This window comes from Lepidochelys kempii, chromosome 1 (genome assembly GCF_965140265.1).
Source record: "Lepidochelys kempii isolate rLepKem1 chromosome 1, rLepKem1.hap2, whole genome shotgun sequence".
Taxonomy (NCBI): Eukaryota; Metazoa; Chordata; order Testudines; family Cheloniidae; genus Lepidochelys; species Lepidochelys kempii.
The window spans coordinates 211,602,158-211,624,502 of record NC_133256.1 but is presented as its reverse complement, the minus strand read 5'-3'; the positions used below and the strand labels follow the sequence as shown (position 1 = coordinate 211,624,502).

The window sequence follows — 22,345 nt, the reverse complement described above, 5'->3', positions numbered from 1 at the left end:
GGTGGGAATCCTTTGGAAATCTTAGACATAGTCTGGGACCCCCAGGTGTCTGTTGACCACAGGTTGAAAACTACTGCACTAAAGGCTCACTGTAATATTCCAGGAACAACCAACTCCATGGGGGGTTTTATGAACCATGCGTAAGAAAAACTTGCAGCTTTATATAATAGAGGCCAAATGATTGAGATTAGAGTTGTTTTGTCAGTGCAATAGCCCTCCCCAAGGAACAGTGTGCAGTCTTGTCATATAGAAAATTGGTTTTGATTTGACTGAGTTATAAATGTTTGAAAATCATGTACTGTTCGTGCAGTTGTGTGTTTGGTTTTTTTGGTTAAACTTGGTAAGTGCACACCTAAGGAAAAATGTGTTCTGTATGGGTGAGTGGCTAATTTTGCTTTACAGCGAACTGTCAAGACTACAGAATGGCTCCATACCACACTGGATAACCTTTCCAAATGTTTTGGGCAAATTCAAGATATGGTAAAAAGGATAATTCTGCTGCTTCAGTAGCATATCTTCCTACCAAAATGCCTCACTGGCATAAGAGAATATATATCGGGCTGTGAGCCCAGGCAGTCCTACATTCTACCCCTAACTCTTACACTGACTGAGCTTAATATAGTGAAAATCATCTTAAGTGCCCAACAGTAATCAATTGCTTGCTGGAGGAGGTCTTGTAATAACCTTGAGAAGAAATTATCTTTGAAGCAGTCTTTTAAATGGCATCTGCAAAGTCAAAAAAAAAGAGAGGGCTCATTCTTTATTTTGTATCAAGAAGGCCTGAAAGGTTTTATTTTTAAAGAACATTTTCGCTGTTTCATTCTCCTGCTTGTGTTTCATATTAGAAATTTGGGTCCTGTCTAAGCTGGAAGACTCAATAAAGAACTAGTAAAATGATGACATCACAAGAGGCAAGAGTGTGGAGGCTGAACAGTTGAAAGGGGAACAGATTTTAGTGGGGCTGTTTAAAACTTTAGGAGCCTTTTTGTTTTTGTAAACATCTATTTAACTTCATTGACTAATGAACATTTTGGAGAAGAGAAGCTTGTATTAAAAGTTCAACACCCCTGACCGATCAAATGAAGAGTGAGTGCTTACATTATGCACTGTTTACACTCCCTAACAGATGCTCCAGCAAAACCAAGGAAAACCAGATACTCCTGATATTTCGAAGGCAAAAAACAGGCAGGAAAAAAATGTCAGGCCACTTTTATATGCCCTAAAGGGCAGCCTGACTGTAGTAGGACTATGCAGAAGAGGAGGTGCTTGACTCAGTAGCAAATGTTGCCAGGATCAGCCTTTCAGTTGTAGAAGAAAATATTTAATACTGTATTACTAGAGGAATAATAGGTGATCATACGATTAGATTATCACAATGCATATGCGGAGTAAAGTTGGGCATTTAGTCTTAACTTTCTTGACTTTCCTTTTCTGACTCATTAACTGTGTACAACCTGACACTAACATAGGGATTTTTTTTTTTACACTGAAATTCCCCAATTTGAAAGCTTTTAAAAAACCAAAACAACCGCAACAACAAAGAAAAGAAAAAAGCAGGGTGGATTGATTTTAAATCCAAGTGATTTAAATTACTCACTTTAAACATGATTTAAATCAGCAAGCAGGAAATCTTGGTTTGCATAATCTATTTTAATCTTGTTTGCATTTGTACTTTTTAGCTATTTTCCTAAAAAAGGTTGATTCTCATTTGTCAACTATTAAAGGATGTTGATTTGCAACTAAACGTACCCTTTACACTTGCTAAATTTGGTACTTTTTTCTTGCTAATCCGAGGGTTCACTATTCAGTATACATTCATTGAAGCAGTTACATAGTTTAACATATTCAGATTTTTAATATTTACATTTTTGTATTATATTAGAAAATGGTTAATGATGTATGGTTTTCTAGTTGACTGATTTTTTTTTTACTAATGTTTAATGTTAAGCTGTATTTGGATGGAACTGGAATTTAATTAAAAATGAACAAAAAAAGAATTTTAGTTTTACATAACTAATAGAAAAAAATCTTAAATGTGGTGGATCCATAAGAAAAAGGGAAGGGTATTTAAAAAAAAAAAGTTTTATCTGTCGTTAGTGAATTGAACTGATTGTTATTGGTCACCATGTCCAACAAGATTTTAGAACTAGTAGATCTCATCCTGTCACACATTGCTTCAATTCATAGCATCGAAGGGGAAAATAGGCTGTCCTGCTTTTTCAACTCCCAATTGGTTTCTCAACTTTGAATGAAATAGTCATTTGAACTGAACTAGTTGGAAATGAAATGAGGAAAATATTCTCTCTGCACCTGCAAAAGAGACAACTACTATCAAAAGCTGGTTTATCAATTCAACAAACTTTGGTTCCTGGTGCTTAGCCAGTGACTTCCACTTGTTCAGTGGTATGGCTTTCTTTAAAATTTCAGCAACAAACATGTAGTGCTTGAATGTTATTTTTATTGAATGTAAATGATTTGAATAGATTACAGTAAAATTAGACCTTAATATAGGTTGTGATAATTTCAAATTTAATTTTAATTGGATTTATTTTAAAAAAATAAAAATGTATTTAATTTAAATAACAAAATAGTATTTAAATTAAAAAATATATATTTTGTGTGTTTTTAAATTATCTATTTTTATCCACCCTAGAAAAAAGGATTATCACTGTCCAAAGCTCCAGGTCTCTGCTGATTTACAGTTTGTGCAAATTTCTTAATCTCAGGCCATTTGGCGATCCTGACATCCTTGACAGAAGCTAGCAGAACCCTTGAATGGAGGCCTCATGTTCTGAGAAAAGAATACTCCTTAAAATTAGCAATTTCTGTATTAAAAGATCAGCATTTAGAATTTCACATCGGTATAACCTCTGCTTAATTACCTTAACTGCTTGGAATTAGCTAAATATATGTTAAATCTGTCCCAGTAACTTTCATATCAGTAACATAAGTAGAATATGGGTACAGAGATTCTCACTCATTAAAGAAAAAATTTGCAGCATTTTAAGGAAGGCATGTCCAACAAGAAATCCAACCTCCCAAGTCTCATTTGGATGAATTTAGAACCCCCTCTCTTATATGATATGGTCTCTTCTATAACATTGCCCTGTACTTTGTTATTTTGGGACTGCAGACTGTAAAGAAGTAATTTTTATTAAGAGTAAAGTCTGCTGCTGTATTTGATACTGAACTTATATGAAAATTGCTATTGGTGGGTACGTTTTTGAACTGTGTTCATAAGAGCTGCCATACTGGGTCAGACCATGGTCCATCTTGCCCATAATCCTGTCTCTGACAGTGGCCGGTACCAGAGCCTCAGGGGTAGTGTATAAAACAGGGCAATTATGGAGTGATTCATCCCATCTTCCATGCCCAGTGTGGCAGTCAGCGGTTTAGGGCCGCTCCGAGCATGGGGTTGCATCCCTGACCATCTTGGCTAATAACCATTGTTTGGCTTTTCTTATTTGTTTTGCTTGTTTTATTTAGTCATTCTTTTAAAAAATAGCTACTACTATTAGGACAACACTCCAATCTGTCTTATTTCACTGCGCCACACTATTTTCCAGAACTGGACGTATTTCTAAACTGGTTAAAGCTGGACTGTGGTATCTGTGTATTTTTTACCATAATATTTCTTATTGCCACCTAAATAAAAAAAAATATGTAAAAAAAAGAGACAGCCAATAGCCAGAAAAATCAATATTTTAACTTTATTATGACAGTTTGAATATAGGTCACCTGAAAAATACAAATTAGTTCCCCTGTTATGAGACGTTGCAAACAAGAAATCATAAAATTGCACAGTGTTAATGCTGTTCTATAAACTTATTTCTGTGAGGCAACAGATTACAAGATCCTACAGTAATAAATTACTGCTCAGAGGTGTATCTGTCTGTATGAGGGGAACTAAAAAATCCTGTTGAATGTGTAGTATATTCCTGCTGAGAGAATTATTAAAATTGCTATCCTGAAGAGAAGAGAGCTCAACATGTAAAATGTGTAAGTGTTGAATCCTGAGGGCTGTGGGTTTCCAGAAGGCAATGGGAGTTTTAGCTACTCAGCAGCTCTCAAAAGATATGCTGGATAATGAAGAAAATGAAATTAAATGTAGCATTTCATAATGAAAATAATATTAAAAGATGCAACACAGGTGTATCAAAGGCTGCTGAAACAACTCTATGATATGTAGATTACTTGAGAATGTTTTGAGAGAGGCAGTTTTAAGGTGGCACATGTTTCACACTGTTATATCCTGAATTCTGATCCATTTGCTGGGTGACCATAATGTGGTGTGAATGTAGTTTCTTACATTTTAGTTTCCTTATTTGGCTTGTCATGACTCCAAAGTGACTAGGTCTAGGAACTCCCCATTTGTTTTAATATGTTGGCTTGGCAAGGATTGGAGCCTTTGACCAGAATTTTGGGGTTTGTGGGTATAATTATTTTCTAATTTGGGGTTTTGTGGGAGGGGTCTACAGGAAGCCATGATGGGCAAGGGATGGGGCTAGTTTTGGGAGAGTGAGAGGGGGAAAGATCGAGGTGGGGGGGCAGGGAACTGTGTAGGAGGGAGTAAAAACCAATGAGGAGTCCTTGTGGCACCTTAGAGACTAACAGATTTATTTGGGCATAAGCTTTCGTGGCCTATAACCCACTTCATCAGATGCATGGAGTGGAAAATACAGTAGGAAGGTATAAATACACAGCACATGAAAAGGTGGGAGTTGCCTTACCGAGTGGGGGGGGAGGGGGGTCAGTGCTAACGAGACCAGTTCAATTAGGGTGGATGTGGCCCATTTCCAACAGTAGACAAGAAGGGGTGAATATCAACAGAGGAAAATTATTTTTTTGTAGTGACCCAGCCATTCCCAGGCCTAATTTGATGGTGTCAAGTTTGCAAATTAATTCCAGTTCTGCAGTTTCTCACTGAAGTCTGTGTTTTTGAAATTTTTTTTGTTGAAGAATTGCCAGTTTTAAGGCTGTTATTAAGTGTCCAGGGAGATTGCGTAGAGACTGTCTCATTTGTCCCATGTATATGGCAGAGGGGCATTGCTGGAGGGAGTGTGCAAAGAGCAGAGACAAGAGGAGAGTATAGGAGGGAATGAGCAACATGAGGTATTGAGAGGAAATAAGGTCCACCTAGCAGCATTTTTACCGTTTCCCAAATAAATCTACTAAATCCACTTTACATGCCCCTCCCTACATGATGATGGGAGAATCAGGGACCTTAATGAAAGGGGGGAGGCGATGGAAGCTCCTATCTGGGAGACATAGGAAGCCATATGGAGAGGGGGTGAAACAGATTGATGAGCAACATGGACCGTTCCTGTGAGCTCCGCAGGGAATCCTGTCACTAAGCAATTCTTAAATGTTTTGTAAAAATGTAAGGAAATTCCTGGCCAAAATCTTTGGTAAATTTGAAGTAATCCTTTAAAAATCTTCCCAATCTGAACAGTTCTTAGTTTGAGTCAATATATTCAGAATAGAGAAGGAGAGAATGGAAATTCCTCTTTATCCCCTTTCCTTTTTATCTTGCCCCATAATTTGAGAACAAGGGGTGACTATGAAATGAATGAGTAGTCAAGTTAGAATGAACGAATAGTCAAGGGAATGCATTTTAGGCAGAATATCATTAACCAGTGGAATTCACTGCTATGGAAAGTCATGGAGATCGATACTGTAGCTGGATTTGGGGGGAGGAGGAAGGGAGAGTGGACAGTTTTATGATCAATAATTTTTTGTGTGTGAGCACTAAAATAACAGTAAGGATAACAAGATTGTCAAATCTTATAAGACTTAAGATTGCTTCATGGATCAAGGAGGGATGTTAACGCAGTATAGAATGTTGCTCAGTTGACTGGAATGTTGTATGAGGAACTTTTGTCTTCTGCTAAAATATTCGGTGGTGTCCCCTGCCAGAGATGGGGTACAGGACTAAAAGGATCAAGTGATGTGATCTGGTATGGATACTACATTAGGTAGGATATTGCACTAGATAGATTGTTGGCCTGATCTAACATGGCGGGAGGCTGGATTCCTAGCAGGATCTACTTTCCCTCCATGATGGGGTACTGGACTAAACAGAGCAGTGGTGTGATCTGTGTTGGTGGAAGGCAGGATCCTGGATGAGGTAGGCCACTAGTCTGACTAAATGTGGCAGGGACGCAGGATTAGATGGGACCATTGATCTGATCCAGGACATGCAGCCATTGAGAGTGGGGAAGAGGAGGGGAAACAGTGCTGTGCTTGTAAATGTCCTGCACTCTTGTTGCATACCTTTGCATTGGAGTTATGTCATTGGAGGGCCATGTTCCCCACATGTGCCGTGCATGCACAGTCTTGTCTGTTTCTGATGCATCTTGTCTTTTTTAAATATTCACCATTGGAGGGAGAGCCCTGTCAGCTCCAGGCTGCATGTATCCGTTAGTCCGTGAAATATCCATGCGCTCGATAAAGATTACCTGGGTCGCTGGAGAGAAGCCATCTGGGGAATATACTGCCTGCCAGCAGCCCGGGGCCCAGGCTTTCTTTCTTCTCAGATTTTCATGCTCTGCGTTTGGGTACACTTAAGCAGAGGGAATGACTCAAACCTGATTTAGAAAATGTTCTTTGTTCATCAAAAAATAAACCCATTGGCTGTTCCATCAGAATGAAGCCATGCCCCGGGAACATGCTGGTGAAGCAAAGAGATGTCAAAGTGCCACCCCAGTGCCAGATTGTGCCATTCAGGCACTGATGACTATGGTGTGGTGCAGAGTTGCAGCACCTCAGAGGTGGCTTAGGGAAGGATTGTGCCTCATGGAGGAGAGATGTGGCCCTGCTTCCACCCTGCCTCCTTTGGTGTGATGTGCATCCCTAAAAGCATACAAAGGGAGAAATCCCTGCACTCACTTGATACTGTTGTTGTGTCCTCCTTGGGCTCCCCCCCTCTATAAAGCCTTGGGACATGCTCACCTTTAATATTCTTTTCACAAAGTTGTTTTAAATGGTATTTCCTAATTTTTATAGAAAACAAAATGAAAGAATCATAGAATCATAGAATCATAGAATATCAGGGTTGGAAGGGACCCCAGAAGGTCATCTAGTCCAACCCCCTGCTCAAAGCAGGACCAATTCCCAGTTAAATCATCCCAGCCAGGGCTTTGTCAAGCCTGACCTTAAAAACCTCTAAGGAAGGAGATTCTACCACCTCCCTAGGTAACGCATTCCAGTGTTTCACCACCCTCTTAGTGAAAAAGTTTTTCCTAATATCCAATTTAAACCTCCCCCAGAGGTTTAAAGAGAAACAGTAACAAACAAGCAAACGGAATTTTAAATTCCAGGCCTTCAGAGTGCTGTTGACTCGCAAAAAATACCAGCATGTGTAAATACCATACAATGACCTTCCACCCTTCTCCTTTCTTACTGGTCTCAGAAACGAGGTGCATTGATGTGGGATATTTGTGTGTGTAGCTTATGCTACTGTAGCCAGTGCTGTACTGCTTTGGACCTAAATAGAGGACTTTAATCTCCAAGGGTAATGAAGTTTGGCATCTTCCACCAGGGCTAAAATTTCTTAGGAAAGAAATGTAGAATGGTTGCTTGGATAGGGCTTGATCCTTGGAGGTGCCAAGTATACTGGACTCCTGGGAAAGTCAATAGGTTGTAAGAGACTTGGCCAAAATCATTTAACAGTGGCAATTGGTGGAGCTGGGATTAAAACACAGCCTTTGCATCTGGTGCCTTAACCACTGGATCAAGCTGAATCCCAGAGATCATCCACTGAGTCACTGAATTGTAGACCTTTCCCTAGATCGTAGGGGAAAGCTGGGAACCGAATTCTGACTCCTGGATGAGGCCAGGCATTATCTCAGAACACAGATCTCTCTGCGAGTGGGGTATGTGGGGCTGGGAACACAGTATATTCCCTCCAGGGGATGAGATGCAGGAAGGAGTCTTGTAGGGAACATATCGAGTTTGAGCAGCTGATGCTTGGAAAAGCACAAAAGACTATATATATAATTTTTTTTTTAAAAAACAGAAATACTTCTGGATACAACAGGAGAGACCTCGGAAATCGGCTGGACCACCCACCCTCCTGATGGGGTAAGTGCTCCCTGACCCTCTTTCTTCCTCCACCAACTGTGGGAGGGCTTACACAGCCATCGGGGAAGGTGGGGTTGGAGCAGAATAGGTTTCTTTTCCGGTTTTCTTGCATATGGAGTATCCAAAGTGCTTTACATTGTGCTGACTCAGATACTGGACCACACAGGCAAAGGCATTAGAAGCATGTAACTGAGAGAGTGGGATACTAGAGCTACAATCTTAGGTTCATTTCCAGCTCTCTTGGTGTTTTTCCCTGTTCAGAAGTACTTATGAAATCTTCAGCTTCCACAGGGACAGCCCAGCTGAGTCAGAGCTGGGTGCAAGGGGGCTGTGTTTAACTCCTTCTCCAACGGATGCTCTGTCTGTTTTGCGCTGACTCTGTCTCTCTTTTGTGTGTGTCTTCTCTGTCTTAAGATGGGAAAGGCGAGGGCAAACAGAGTTGTCGCCATGGCATTTAGAATGCTAACATTGCACAGCAGTATCCCATTTCCCCCTAGTATTCTCCAGCAGTGCCGGCCTGAGGTACTCCCTGCCCAACAGAGGGTTGAACTGAACTTTGTTTAACACCTCCACTGCAGGGAAGCCCCTCTAACAGTGCAGCAGTCCTTGCTCTGAGTGCTTTTAGCATCAGGCATCAGCCCAAGTCCCAGTGTGGGGCCCCAGCACTGTTTGCCCAAGAGGCAAGTAGAAAGCTCAGATAGAAGGAGCCTCTTGTAGAGGTATTGAGTCCTGGTCCCTGTGATCCAGAGACCAGTGATCATTATATCCCAGATTTGCCGCATGTTTGAAACCCCTCTAACAACTTCTCCACCTCTCTCTCTGCTGCACATTCGTTACAGTGGGACGAGGTGAGTGTCCTAGACGACAAGAAGCTCCTGATCCGAACCTTTGAGGTCTGCAATGTGGCTGAGCCAGGCCAAAATAACTGGCTGCGCACTCACTTCATAGAGCGGTGTGGGGCCCACCGAGTCCACGTCCGTCTCCGCTTCTCTGTGCGTGACTGTGCCAGCATGCGGACCGTGGCTTCTTCCTGCAAGGAGACCTTCACCCTCTATTACTACCAGGCAGAAACTGACATGGCTACGCAGGATCTGCCTGAATGGCGCGAGGGGCCCTGGACCAAGGTGGATACCATTGCAGCTGACGAAAGCTTCTCACAGGTGGACAGCACTGGGAAGGTGGTGAAGATGAATGTCAAGGTGCGCAGCTTTGGGCCACTCACCCAGCGTGGCTTCTACCTGGCTTTCCAGGACTCAGGGGCCTGCATGTCACTGGTGGCTGTACAAGTCTTCTTCTACAAGTGCCCAGCTGTGGTGAGGGGGTTTGCCTCCTTCCCTGAGACCTTTGCCGGTGGGGAGAGGACCTCGCTGGTGGAGGCAGTGGGGACCTGTGTGGCAGACGCAGAGGAGGCAAGTACGGCAGGGTCCTCTGGTGTCAGGCTGCACTGCAATGGGGAAGGCGAGTGGATGGTGGCCATTGGGAGTTGCACCTGCAGGCCTGGCTACCAACCTGCTAACGACGAAGGAGCCTGCAAAGGTGAGAGACTACCTCCTTCCCCCACACTACCTATACCTTTTCCTGTTGGGTTTATAAGCCACAGAGAGCAGTTGTTGAAAGGTGCCAGAATGAGACCCCTGGAGAGCAAATCCTCTCCCCACCCCAGAGCAGGCATAACAGCAACCTCTTCACAATCAGTGAGTCTCAGCCCTGACTTAGGCTGACCTGACCTGGCGCTTCTAGGGCCAAAGAGGGGGGGGGGGGGTTGAGCCTCCATGGCCCATTCAGGGATGCTCTGTCTTCTGTTGAGGCTGCCAGCATATAGTGCCAGCAATGATGATGATTGGTGTGAAAAGATCAGCCGCCCACTAGGAATTGGACTCAACCCCTACTTCATCCTCAGTTCACACAAGACTCAGATTGGGCCTAAACCTGGGCAGTCCTGAGCATCCACATTCCACACTGAGTTTAAGATTTCCTGACTCTTAACCCTGTGCTCAGTCCCTTAGACTAAACTGCTTCTTAAGTGGTTTATATACAATGTAGATTCCTACTATGCTCCATCCAGCACTGACAGGCAGCCACCTCAGCACATAGCAACACAACACAGCAGTTTAGGTCAATGCGAGAAATAAGAGTAATGTATTATTTAGTTTCAACTGCAGGGGCAATTGTACACAGTCAGAATGTAATCTACCCAAATAAGAAATTGGCCAGGACATTGGGATTAAGATTCCTGTGGTCAATGCCCAGTGAAAAACGGCATGAGGTTTTTAAAGAACCTTATTTATATCACCTTGTACATGCATTATGTGAATTGATCGAGGGTGCAGTTAAGATTTTAGATGCATATCAATTAAGTCACAACCTTATCAAAATATTGTCATAAATGTAATAAAGTTAAATTGAAAAATCAAAAACAAAGTTTGACAGTTGGGAAATTCATAGTGCAGGTGATCTGCAAAGGAAAAAAAATTGCTCTGTGACTTTTTATTTGTTTCATGTTGTTTTAAAATGGATGGAAAAGTGGAGGCCTATTTCTCCTACTTGTTTTTCACCTTAGAAACAAGTGCCAAGTCCCATCTTTCCTGTTTTTGCTGGAAGGCTTTCTGGCTGACTCAGGGCTTGTCTCGACTTGGAAAACTGGTGCTTTTTGCAACGCAGTTAACTCAGTCAAGCTAGCTAAACTCTATTGAAATCTCCACTTAACACCAATGTAGACAAAGTTTAACACATTCAGCTTGATTAGACCTGCTAACTTCAAGCTAAAGTGTTAAAATGTCTGTCTTTTTCACCATCAGCAATAACTGAAGTGCAGGAAGGTCTGGCCTGGTTCCTCCAGTCCCTCTGTCCGCAGTTGAGCAGTAAGAATAACTGTCCAATCTCAAAAGTCCATCTACCTGACAGTGCACTCCAGTGTGTTGCTATCATTGGCATCTTTTGCCTTGTGGCATGCACCTTTCAGGTTTTTGATTCTTCACCTGTACTGAATTCCCATCCAGTAAATCCTCTCCTCTGCCAGGTTCTTGGAGATGTTCTTGTAGATATGTTGATTTTGGGTACATCTCCTCAAATCATGCTGTTTAGTGACCTCACACCAGATATCCACCAGAACCTTAGTGTCAGCCTCTGGCCAGCTGGCAACAGGCTGAGAGAAGGAACTCCCAGATGGCATTGATGTTCAAATGCTGTGTAGAAATGGAGCAGGCTGCCTGGATTATGGGGTTTAAACATCTCTGTGTATATAAACTGGTAGGTGACTTCTGGTGCAGGAGAAAGGAGTAGGTTCTTAGCAAGCTTCTGGAGACAGGGACTATCTTTTTTTGTTCTGAGTTTCTACAGTGTCTCGCTCCCAGAATAGGGTATGGGGGGGGGGGGGGGGGAAGCATTGGAGGACTGTCAGGATCTGAGTTAGGTAGCCTCCATCTACACTGCAAAGTGGGTGGGTTAGCTTGAGTTAAAGCAGAACTCGGGCTCTAATCTATACCCACAGCCAGGCCAGCTAACTCTGATTCAAAGCACCTCCAAACCCGGCTCAGAGGTTTTTGTGTGTGGATGGTTTTGTGAGTTGGACTAAAATCCATGTGAGAGCCTGGGTTAACTCTGCAGTGAAGACATAAGCAGTGATGTGAAGCTGGCTTCTAGATCTGTACTGTATATATACCATAATGGGTGATACATTTCTAGGTGATATGGTACTTCCAATATGAATCAGAATTAAAATCAAGTTACTCCAGTACTGAGGGTATCCCACTAGCTCTTCTTCAATATCTTTTCTGTTTTTACATCATGGTAGCTGAAAAGGCAATACTGGAAGTGTGTATGAGGTATGCTTGTTAAGTGTAAGGCAATTATTAGGGATTAGCTAAAAGATGAGACCTATTACATAGTCAGAGCTAAGATTTTGTGGAGCCCTCACTTTGAATTTCTAGGCTTCCAAGTATTTTGTGGTTTTCAAGTAATTACAATGTTCTGATAAAAACAACAAGGAGTTTGGTGGCACCTTAAAGACTAACAGATTTATTTGGACATAAGCTTTCGTGGGTAAAAAAACCACTTCTTCAGATGCATCAGTGTTCTAAGTTCACTAATTAAACTGGAATTTATTTACAACATTAAATGTATCTTAAAGGTCAGCCCCCCATCCTGGGAATTTTTTTACCTTTTTAAAAAAAATGTGAAAACATGCTTTAGATAGACATTTTATGTAAAGGCTATACGATGGTTTTCAAAAACGGGTGACCAAAGTTTGACTCCTAAAACCATATTTAGGTAACTAGCAAGGGTCCTGATTTTCAAAAGTAGTCAGCACCCAACAGTCTCATTGAAACTGTTGGGTGCTCTCCCTTTTTGAACATCAAACCACTTATTTAGGTAGACTATGGACTTAGAAGCCCAATTTTAGGCACCCACTTTTGAATATCTTGACCCATATATTCAAATGAGACATGCATTTCTTAAGCCAGAGTGCTTGGACTTAATAGGGAGTTCAAATGCTACCGGCTTTGCTGGAAAAGCATGTGATTTTCTTGAAATGGAATGATTTGGCTGATGTAGTTTATCAAACAAATTATTTGTATTTATCTAAAAAAACTACATGCAAAGGATTAAGGGTTTCCTAAATTATGCACAACCCCTTTAGGTTTTACTTCCAGCTTCCTTTTTTAAGAGCTTTCCTCCTCCATTCCTACATGCTTTATCTTAAGCAATTATGAAGTCTCCTAAGATTTCCCAAATTATTCCCCTCCACAGGTCTTTGTTAACAATCACTTCCATTTAAGTTCAAGTAAATCTGGCTTTTACTTCTCGTTGCTTAAACACCTGAAGTGACAGGTCCTGTGAAAGCTCCGCTGCCCTGTCTATTGCAGTTCAATTTGAATGTGTACACTAATGATGTACCAAACCAGTCCTGAAGGAGTACATTAAATAAAACACGCATACCTTCATTTAGCTTTCAATTAAACATTTCCCTGGGCGATAGCATCAAGACAAATAGGTACCTTGTACAATACTCTTAAAACATGCTCATACACATTTCTGAAGGCTAATAGTGACAGTAATAGTGTTAATGATAGCTTCACAGTTTGAACTCATTTCAAAATTAACAGAGTTTCTAATAAGCAAGTATGTGCTTTCTTTAAAGATAAGGTAGAGTTAAAATATTTTCTGTTTTTAATCTCCTTGAAGCATATTGAAAGCAGAAGACTTGCTTATTTTGTCTGCACTTTTGCCCTTTTCCCTAGTTTATGGTTACGCATTTTCTCTTCCCTTGCTTTCCTTTGAAGACAACCAGACTACTTCCATAATCTCATTTGGGAAAGTTGTCTAAGACATAGTGTCTGCATTTTGGCCATACTTTTCTACACTGGTGGAGGTTTCTATCACTGTCATCCTTTGTCATATTTCTGATTGGAGTTTTGAATTTCATATAGTTTTCTTGATGCTGTATTGTTTTCTTCAAGTTTTCCTGCACTTTTGGTATGCACTTTGCACCAAAGTGAGTCCTATTTCTCCTCTTAAATAGAAAAGATAAACTTGTCTACTTGATGGCTGCCCTAGAAAAGACCAACTGACTTTTACTTCCTTTTATTCCTTCAGAGATTGAACCTGCCCCATTGAAAGCAACAGAAGCTTTGCCATTGACTTCAGTGGGTGCAGGGTCTGGCAAATATAGAGGGAAAAAATAGAGCCGCCCTGAGTGGATGTTTCAGAGATGGAGAGAATGAGTTTCCTGAGGGGAAGTCTTCAGTTGTATTATTTATAGTATTTATACATCTATAGTATTTCTCAAAGATCAAGGATAATGGAAGAACTTTGTACCACAAAAACTTGTGGGCTCTAGGCTGAGACTGTTTTTACTCTATTATTGGTGTGGCCTGACCTAGTTCTGTGTCTTTGTATTTGTGTCTTCCTAAATGGAAATAGTTTTCCTCCCAAACCTTGTCCTATCCACTTTTGCAGTTATACATTAACCAGTTAGCCCTTGCTGGAACAAATACTTGGCTCAAGTCCATCACTGTACTCTGAACCTGGGTCCACACAGGTCAGGAAAAAAGTGGCTTTAAAGTGACTGGTCACTTGTTTACAACTGCATGTGGTAACATTAATATTGTAAAAAAGAAGCTAGAAGAATATTTTTACAAATATATGTGTAATTTGTATTCAATTCTGCTGAATCAGGTGTAATGCTTCATTGGGATGGACTAGATTTAAAAAATGAATAAAGTATCTCCTAGTATTAGCAACAATTTGTTATCAATCTAATAATCTTTTAATAAAGATGCATTAGCTTTATATATTGCATTCTCTTTGATTAAAAATGATTTATAACTGCAAGGGATATAATGATGCATGCAATGAGTATTGAGATTTGTTTGTTATTTATCAGACAAAAAACTTAGTTAAGGTAGCATTTCTGAAAGCCAGGTTACACTTAACCTGCTCCCCCCACACTCCAAAACAACAAATGAACCAGAATAGTTATTGCCGCCACATGGCTATGTGGTCACTCCATGTAAAGCTAACATATGTGTAAAGAGTATCTCGGCTAACGTGACGTGATAGAGACTTTACATGAAATGGGGGTGGGGATTTCTATCATTATGGAGCGTAAGAGGCCGTGTGCTGGTGATACTCTTTGAATAGGTTGCTCAGATGTTGTGAGTGGGCAGGTGCATACAGTCATAGTGTGAACAGGTAGATTCCCCATCCTGTTCCAGGCAGGAGGTACTCAGTTTGAATATGGTCCAAACCTGCCCCCTTCCTGGAGTTTGCCTTTATTGTTCACTTAAATAGCAAAACAAAATACAAATCACAATCTAAGCTTCTTTCTCAATTTAATTGGTCTTAAGGCTTTCCCCGTGAGATCCTTTTATCCCTGCTCTTAGTTCCCTTCCCAGTGAGACCATCAACCCCTTTTACATCCTGGGTTAGAGATCAATCAGACCCACTGGTCTGGCTGTGATGAGTCAGCAAAATATCTCTGCATTAATATGCAGGGTCTTAGAACCTGCCACTCCAATTATTAAAATACATGACAATGTTAGTGGTAAAGATGCATGGTGTGCAGACATTGTTTTCACAGGGTCTCTCTCTCTCCGTCCCCCATTCAAAGGTTTCCTACTTGTACAATGAGGATAACTATCTCACAGGAAAGGATGTTATGGAGGAGCTATAAGGGAAATGTATTATTACGGTCACATGGTGTGACAAAAACTGGGAATTAGAAAGGGTCAGGATCTGAACTTTGAGTGTTAAAAATCTGAACCCATATCTGGATGTCAGAAATGGCCCCTTTCTTTCAAATAGGCTGAATGAAAACCCTAGATCTGAAGAGCCTGAATGTAGGTTCAGAATCTGGACCTGAATTTTATGGCTTGAGCCCATCCAACTATGCAAGAATATAACTCGGGTGTGCATGGTGCTCAGTACACTAGGCTGCACTGTATGTAGGTCTATTATTGTATTGCTGGTCCAGCAAGGTCTAATGTACTTTTTAGGTATGTCTGGACTGCAAAGAAAAACCCACAGTGCTGAGTCTCAGAACCTAGGTTAATTGACTTGGGCTTGTGGGGCTGAAAATAAGTGTAGATGGCCCTCCTCAAGTTGGAGCCCAGGCTCTGAGACCCACTCCCCACTCCAGGTTTCAGATCCTAAGCCCCAGTCTAGTGGGAACATCTACACTACTATTTTTAGCCCTGCAGCCTGAATCCAGTAGGCCCAAGTCAGTTGTCCTGGGCTCTGAGACTTGGTGCCACAGGTTTTCCTTTGCAGTGTAGACATATACATAAAGTCTGTCAGACCCTTGGCATGCTTCATAAGGGTGGTGGTAGGGGGACTCTGGGAAGTTCATTGGGATCGGGCATTCCTAAATCTCTTTATTTCAAGTTGTTTAATTTCGAGAATATGTGCCCCAGTTCTTCGAAAATAGACTTATGTGACAGTTATGATCAAGAACTTTTGCATAAACCATACTTGAAGTTTCTAGGCCAACCAGCTTTGGAAAGATGATGTGGCAAAAAAGCATTCTAAGAATTTACTCAACCTGATGTTAAGCATCTCTGAAAGAGTTTGTGTAGTTTACCCCAAATTTGGTCTCCAATTTTTTCTCTGGCCAAACATCACCTGTCCAATACCTGCAGTGGAAAAGAACTTTTTTGAGGATTTTACGGAGGTCCAAAAATTGAGCTAATAATGGACAGTTGGTTCCAATGTCAACCACAGGGAGGCTATCACCCCTTGCATAATAACAGTGGTAATAAAGAGCCCAATTCTGCTGAATTTACATGGAGTAGTACCTTACTCCATGAGTAATCTCATTGATTGTAGTTCATAACTGACATCCTGATAATCTGCTTCCAACATTTCATGACAGATCTAGAAATGCCTGGCTCTGACAGATGGTGCAGAGCTGGCCTTTCAATGCCACTGTAGAAATTGTGGACTGAAATTTCGTTACAACTAGGGCTGTCAATTAATCACAGTTAATGCACGTGATTAACTCAAAAAATTAATCATGATTAATTGCACTTATAACAATAGAATACCAATTGAAATTTATTAAATATTTTGGATGTTTTTCTACATTTTCAATATTGATTTCAATTACAACACAACACAAAGTGCACAGAACTCACTTCATATATTTGAAATAAAAAATATACACTGTAAAAGTGATAAAAGAAATAGTATTTTTCAGTTCACCTCATACAAGTACTGTAGTGCAATCTCTTTATCGTAAAAGTGTAACTTACAAATGCAGATTTTTTTGGTTACATAACTGCACTCAAAAACAAAACAGTGTAAAAACTTCAGAGCCTACAAGTTTGTGCAGTCCTACTTCTTTTTCTGCCAATCGCTAAGACAAACCAGTTTGTTTACAATGACGGGAGATACTGCTGCTTACTTCTTTACAATGTCACCTGAAAATGAGAATAGGCGTTCTCATGGCACGTTTGTAGCCGGCGTTGCAAGGTATTTACATGCCAGATATGCTAAACATTTGTATGCCCCTTCATGCTTCAGCCACCATTCCAGAGGACATGCATCCATGCTGATGATGCTTGTTAAAAAACTAATGCATCAATTAAATTTGTGACTGTACTCCTTGTGGGGAGAATTGTATGTCTCCTGCTCTGTTTTACCCGCATTTTGCATATATTTCATGTTATAGCAGTCTTGGATGATGACTCAGCACATGTTCATTTTAAGAACACTTTCACAACAGATTTGACAAAACGCAAAGAAGGAGAATTTAAAAATAGCTACAGCACTCGACCCAAGGTTTAAGAATCTGATGTGCCGTCCAAAATCTGAGAGGGACGAGGTGTGGAGCATGCTTTTAGAAGTCTTAAAAGAGCAACGCTCTGATGCGGAAACTACAGAACCCAAACCACCAAAAAAGAAAATCAACCTTCTGCTGGTGGCATCTGACTCAATGATGAAAATGAATATGCATCAGTCCACTCTGCTTTGGATCGTTATCAAACAGAACCCATCATCAGCATGGAAGCATATCCTCTGGAATGGCGGTTGAAGCATGAAGGGACATATGAATCTTTAGTACATCTGGCATGCTACTATCTTGCAATGCCAACTACAACAGTGCCATCCAAACACCTGTTCTCACTTTCAGGTGACATTGTAAACAAGAAGAAGGCAGTATTATCTCCTGCAAATTGTAACCAACCTTGTTTGTCTGAGTGATTGGCTGACCAAGAAGTAGAACTGAGTGGACTTGTAGGCTCTAAAGTTTTACATTGTTTTATTTTTGAATCAGGTTTTTTTGTACATAATTCTACATTTGTAAGTTCAACTTTCATGGTAAAGAGATTGCACTACAGTACTTGTATGAGGGAAATGGAAAAATACAATTGTTTTGTTTTTTACAGTGCAAATATTTGTAATAAAAATATAAAATGAGCACTGTACACTTTGTATTCTGTGTTGTAATTGAAATTAATATATTTGAAAATGTAGTAAACATCAAAAAATATTTAAAATAAATGGTATTCTATTGTTTATCGCAATTATTATTATTATTTTTTTTAGTCGCTTGACAGCCCTAATTACAACATTTACCCTGGAACATGATAGTGTTGGGCTGTTCTTGACTGGGTTTTGGGGAAAGGAAAGGAAAGGAAAGGAAAGCTCTGTTCTTCTTCGAGTGATTGTTCATGTCGATTCCAATCAGGTGTGCGCATGCAGTGTGCCCGGTTGTCAGAAACTTTTTCCCTTAGCAGCACCCGTTGGGTCGGCCAGGGAGCCCCTGGAGTGGCGCCCAATATATGACCATACCAACCTGACCCTCCTTCAGTTCCTTCTTACCGGCCGTGGCGGTGTTGGAACTGCGTTAGCTTGATTGCCTGCAAGTCTTCCCTTAGCCATTTTTAGTTCTTCTTCACAGCTTTTCTTTTGTTTTATTTTTGGTTTATTGTTTAGTACTATAGCTTTGGTGAGTGGGTTGTTCTCCCCTCACCCCTCCTTGGGCTCCAAGGCATGTCATCAACTCTGGCGACCCAGTCAGCACCATTGAGTCCAGAACCCAGCGCCTCTCCGGCGGGGCACTGCTTGGTGGAGGAGTTGGAACCCCCCTCCGCTTCAGATACTTTCAAGGCTTCAAGGTAGCTGATAGAAAGTACTGCGCCTCACCCCCTTACTGTTAGAGAGAAGCCTCTGGCACCGCTTAGACGGGTGCCATCTAGAGGCAAACTGGCAGTGATGAGATCCTCTTTCTCATCCGACCAGCACCATTCACTGCACTGTTCCCAGTCTACTTCACATGCTTGGGGTCTCCGGCACTGAGGAGTCAGCAATGGTCTCGATCACCCTCTATCACCAGGCACCGGGATACGGTACCGGACCACAGGAGCTGTTCCCCGGCACTGGACTTGCAGCACCGATCTAAGTCATGGGAAAACCGACACTGATCATCTACACGGTTGTCGCGGTACCAATCCCGGACTTCCTTTTCTTGGCACCGACCACCGGCGCAGGGATCCTTGGCACCGCTGTGGTCATCGCCCTCAGGATCCTCGGACTCTGGGACCGGCTCCTACTATTCACGGCGCAGTAGGCACAGGCCGGACAAGTGCGGGAGGCACGCTCCTTCGTCCTGGCAACCACAGTGGCCACCCGCTGCACAATGGCCCTTCTGGACCCCCTAGGCTTACCATCAGGCCCAGGGTACTCCTCCAGGGTTTCTAGGTTCGTTATGTCAGGGCATCACCAGGCAGGGTCACCTACAGACAGAACTGCCCCTCGTAAGACAGAGGCGGCTCTATCCAGACCACCCCCACATACTACAGAGGGCCCAGGTCCACCCACATCCCAGGTCCCATTGGACCACGTTGCACCACTTGACACCAATGCTACCCAGGACCAACCTGAGCACATGGTGGGCCATGACAACCCTGTGCCACCACTGGCCTCCTCTTTGTCTTTGCCTGAAGAGGCAATGATAGGAGTGTCCGCTTCAGGTCCTCCACCCATCAACCACAGGGTTCACCAGAACCTACTCCGCTGCATCGCCCGTAATATGGGCCTACAGGTGGAGGAAGTCATTGAGTCAAAAGACCCGGTAGTGGACATTCTTACTCTGGAGGGTCCTTCCAGGGTGGCGTTGCTAGTGATTAAGACTATTAGCAACAATTATAATGCTCTATGGCAGACTCCAGGCTCCATTCCACCCACCGCCAGAGGTGTGGAAAGAAAATATTGTATCCCCTCTAACGGTTATGAATTCTTGTTCTCCCACCCACACTCTTGCTCCCTGGTAGTCTCTGCGGTGAATGAGAAGGAGCCTCAGGGACAACAGGCACTGGCTCCCAAGGCCAAAGAGGCCAAACAGATGGGCCCCTTCGGCAGGAAAATTTATGCTGCAGGGGATCTACAGCTGAGGATAGCTAACCAGTTTTAGCTCGTGGAACTCCATGTCAAAATATAAGGAGTTACTCACCACTGAGTCAAAGGCTGAGTTCTCCACTCTGTTTGAGGAGGGTAAGGCAGTTGCCAGGACATCCCTCACTCCACTCGGCCGACTCCACAGCATGTACCATTGCCTCAGGGGTGGTCATGAGGAGAACAGCTTGGCTCTAAGCATCCGGGTTTCCCCCGGAATCATAGAATATCAGGGTTGGAAGGGCCCTCAGGAGGTCATCTAGTCCAACCCACTGCTCAAAGCAGGACCAATCCCCAATTTTTACCCTGATCCCTAAATGGCCCACTCGAGGATTGAACTCACAACACTGGGTTTAGCAGGCCAATACTCAAACCACTGAGCTATCCCTCCCACCTATAGAGGGGCTAACAACTGTTTTTTTTTTTTAAAAAGAGCAGCAATCACCAGCAGTCATTGGATCTTTAGGGGAGTCTAGTCCAACCCACTGCTCAAAGCAGGACCAATCCCCAATTTTTGCCTCAGATCCCTAAATAGCCCCCTCAAGGATTGAACTCACAACCCTGGGTTTAGCAGGCCAATGCTCAAACCACTGAGCTATCCCTTCCCCCGAAGTTCATCAGACCCTTTCCTTTGAGGGTGCGGGGCTGTTTTCAGATCAGATAGATTCAAGGCTTCGCGGCCTTAAGAATTCCAGGGCAATGATGAAATCTCTGGGGATTCACACACCTGCTACACACCTTTCAAGCCTCATCCGGTACAGCAGCAGAGGCAATACGAATACTGTAGGGGCAGGAATTCCAGGCATAGGCCTTCCAACCCTCCGTCAGGCCAAGGGCAGGGCCTGACCAAGCCATCGTTGGGACCCAAACAAGGATTTTTGAAGAGACGCCCAAGGACGGCGTACCAGCCATGATCATGGATCCTTCCCCCCATTTTTTGAACCATCTATCCCACTTCTACCGTGCATGATCCCATATAACATCAGACCACTGGGTTCTTCGCATGATAGAAGTGGGATATTCTCTTCACTGCTCCTTTTTCTGTCATCTGCCACCACTGAGAACAGCCTAGCTCCATCCTTTTTGGAACCCCCCTTCAGGTAGTTGAAGGTTGCTATCAAATCATAGAATCATAGAATCATAGAATATCAGGGTTGGAAGGGACCCCAGAAGGTCATCTAGTCCAACCCCCTGCTCAAAGCAGGACCAATTCCCAGTTAAATCATCCCAGCCAGGGCTTTGTCAAGCCTGACCTTAAAAACCTCTAAGGAAGGAGATTCTACCACCTCCCTAGGTAACGCATTCCAGTGTTTCACCACCCTCTTAGTGAAAAAGTTTTTCCTAATATCCAATCTAAACCTCCCCCACTGCAACTTGAGACCATTACTCCTCGTTCTGTCATCTGCTACCATTGAGAACAGTCTAGAGCCATCCTCTTTGGAACCCCCTTTCAGGTAGTTGAAAGCAGCTATCAAATCCCCCCTCACTCTTCTCTTCTGCAGACTAAATAACCCAAGTTCCCTCAGCCTCTCCTCATAAGTCATGTGCCCCAGCCCCCTAATCATTTTCATTGCCCTCCACTGGACTCTCTGCAATTTGTCCACATCCCTTCTGTAGTGGGGGACCCAAAACTGGACACAGTACTCCAGATGAGGCCTCACCAATGCCAAATAGAGGGGAATAATCACTTCCCTCAATCTGCTGGTAATGCTCCTACTAATACAGCCCAATATGCCATTGGCCTTCTTGTCAACGAGGGCATACTGGTGGCTCATATCCAGATTCTTGTCCACTGTAATCCCCAGGTCCTTTTCTGCAGAACTGCTGCTTAGCCATTCGGTCCCCAGCCTGCAGCGGTGCATGGGATTCTTCTGTCCTAAGTGCAGGACTCTGCACTTGTCCTTCTTGAATCTCATCAGATTTCCTGTGGCCCAATCCTCCAATTTGTCCAGGTCACTCTGGACCCGATCTCTACCATCCAGCATATCTACCTCCCCCCAGTTTAGTGTCATCTGTGAACTTGCTGAGGGTGCAATTAATCCCATCATCCAGTTCATTGATAAAGATGTTGAACAACAGCGGCCCCAGGACCGACCCCTGGGGCACTCTGCTTGATACCGGCTGCCAACTAGACATCGAGCTGTTGATCCCTACCCGTTTAGCCTGACAATCTAGCCAGCTTTCTATCCAATTTATAGTCCATTCATCCAATCCATACCTTTTTAACTTGCTGGCAAGAATACTGTGGGAGACTGTATCAAAAGCTTTGCTAAAGTCAAGATATATGACGTCCACTGCTTTCCCCATTTCCACAGAGCCAGTTATCTCATCATAGAAGGCAATCAGATTGGTCAGGCATGACTTGCCC

The 22,345-nt window shown here is 42.7% G+C and overlaps 1 protein-coding gene across 3 annotated transcripts in view; it reads left to right on the top strand.

Annotated features, from left to right (window-relative positions):
• The window catches only part of LOC140898617 (ephrin type-B receptor 5), a 138,787-nt gene that overhangs the window by 45,518 nt on the left and 70,924 nt on the right, over positions 1-22,345 (top strand). For all 3 annotated transcript variants that reach the window (XM_073312682.1, XM_073312690.1, XM_073312699.1), the window contains exons 3-4: positions 8,018-8,082; positions 8,922-9,618. In XM_073312682.1, coding sequence (XP_073168783.1) covers positions 8,018-8,082; positions 8,922-9,618 — 762 coding nt within the window. The remainder of the gene's footprint in view (positions 1-8,017; positions 8,083-8,921; positions 9,619-22,345) is intronic.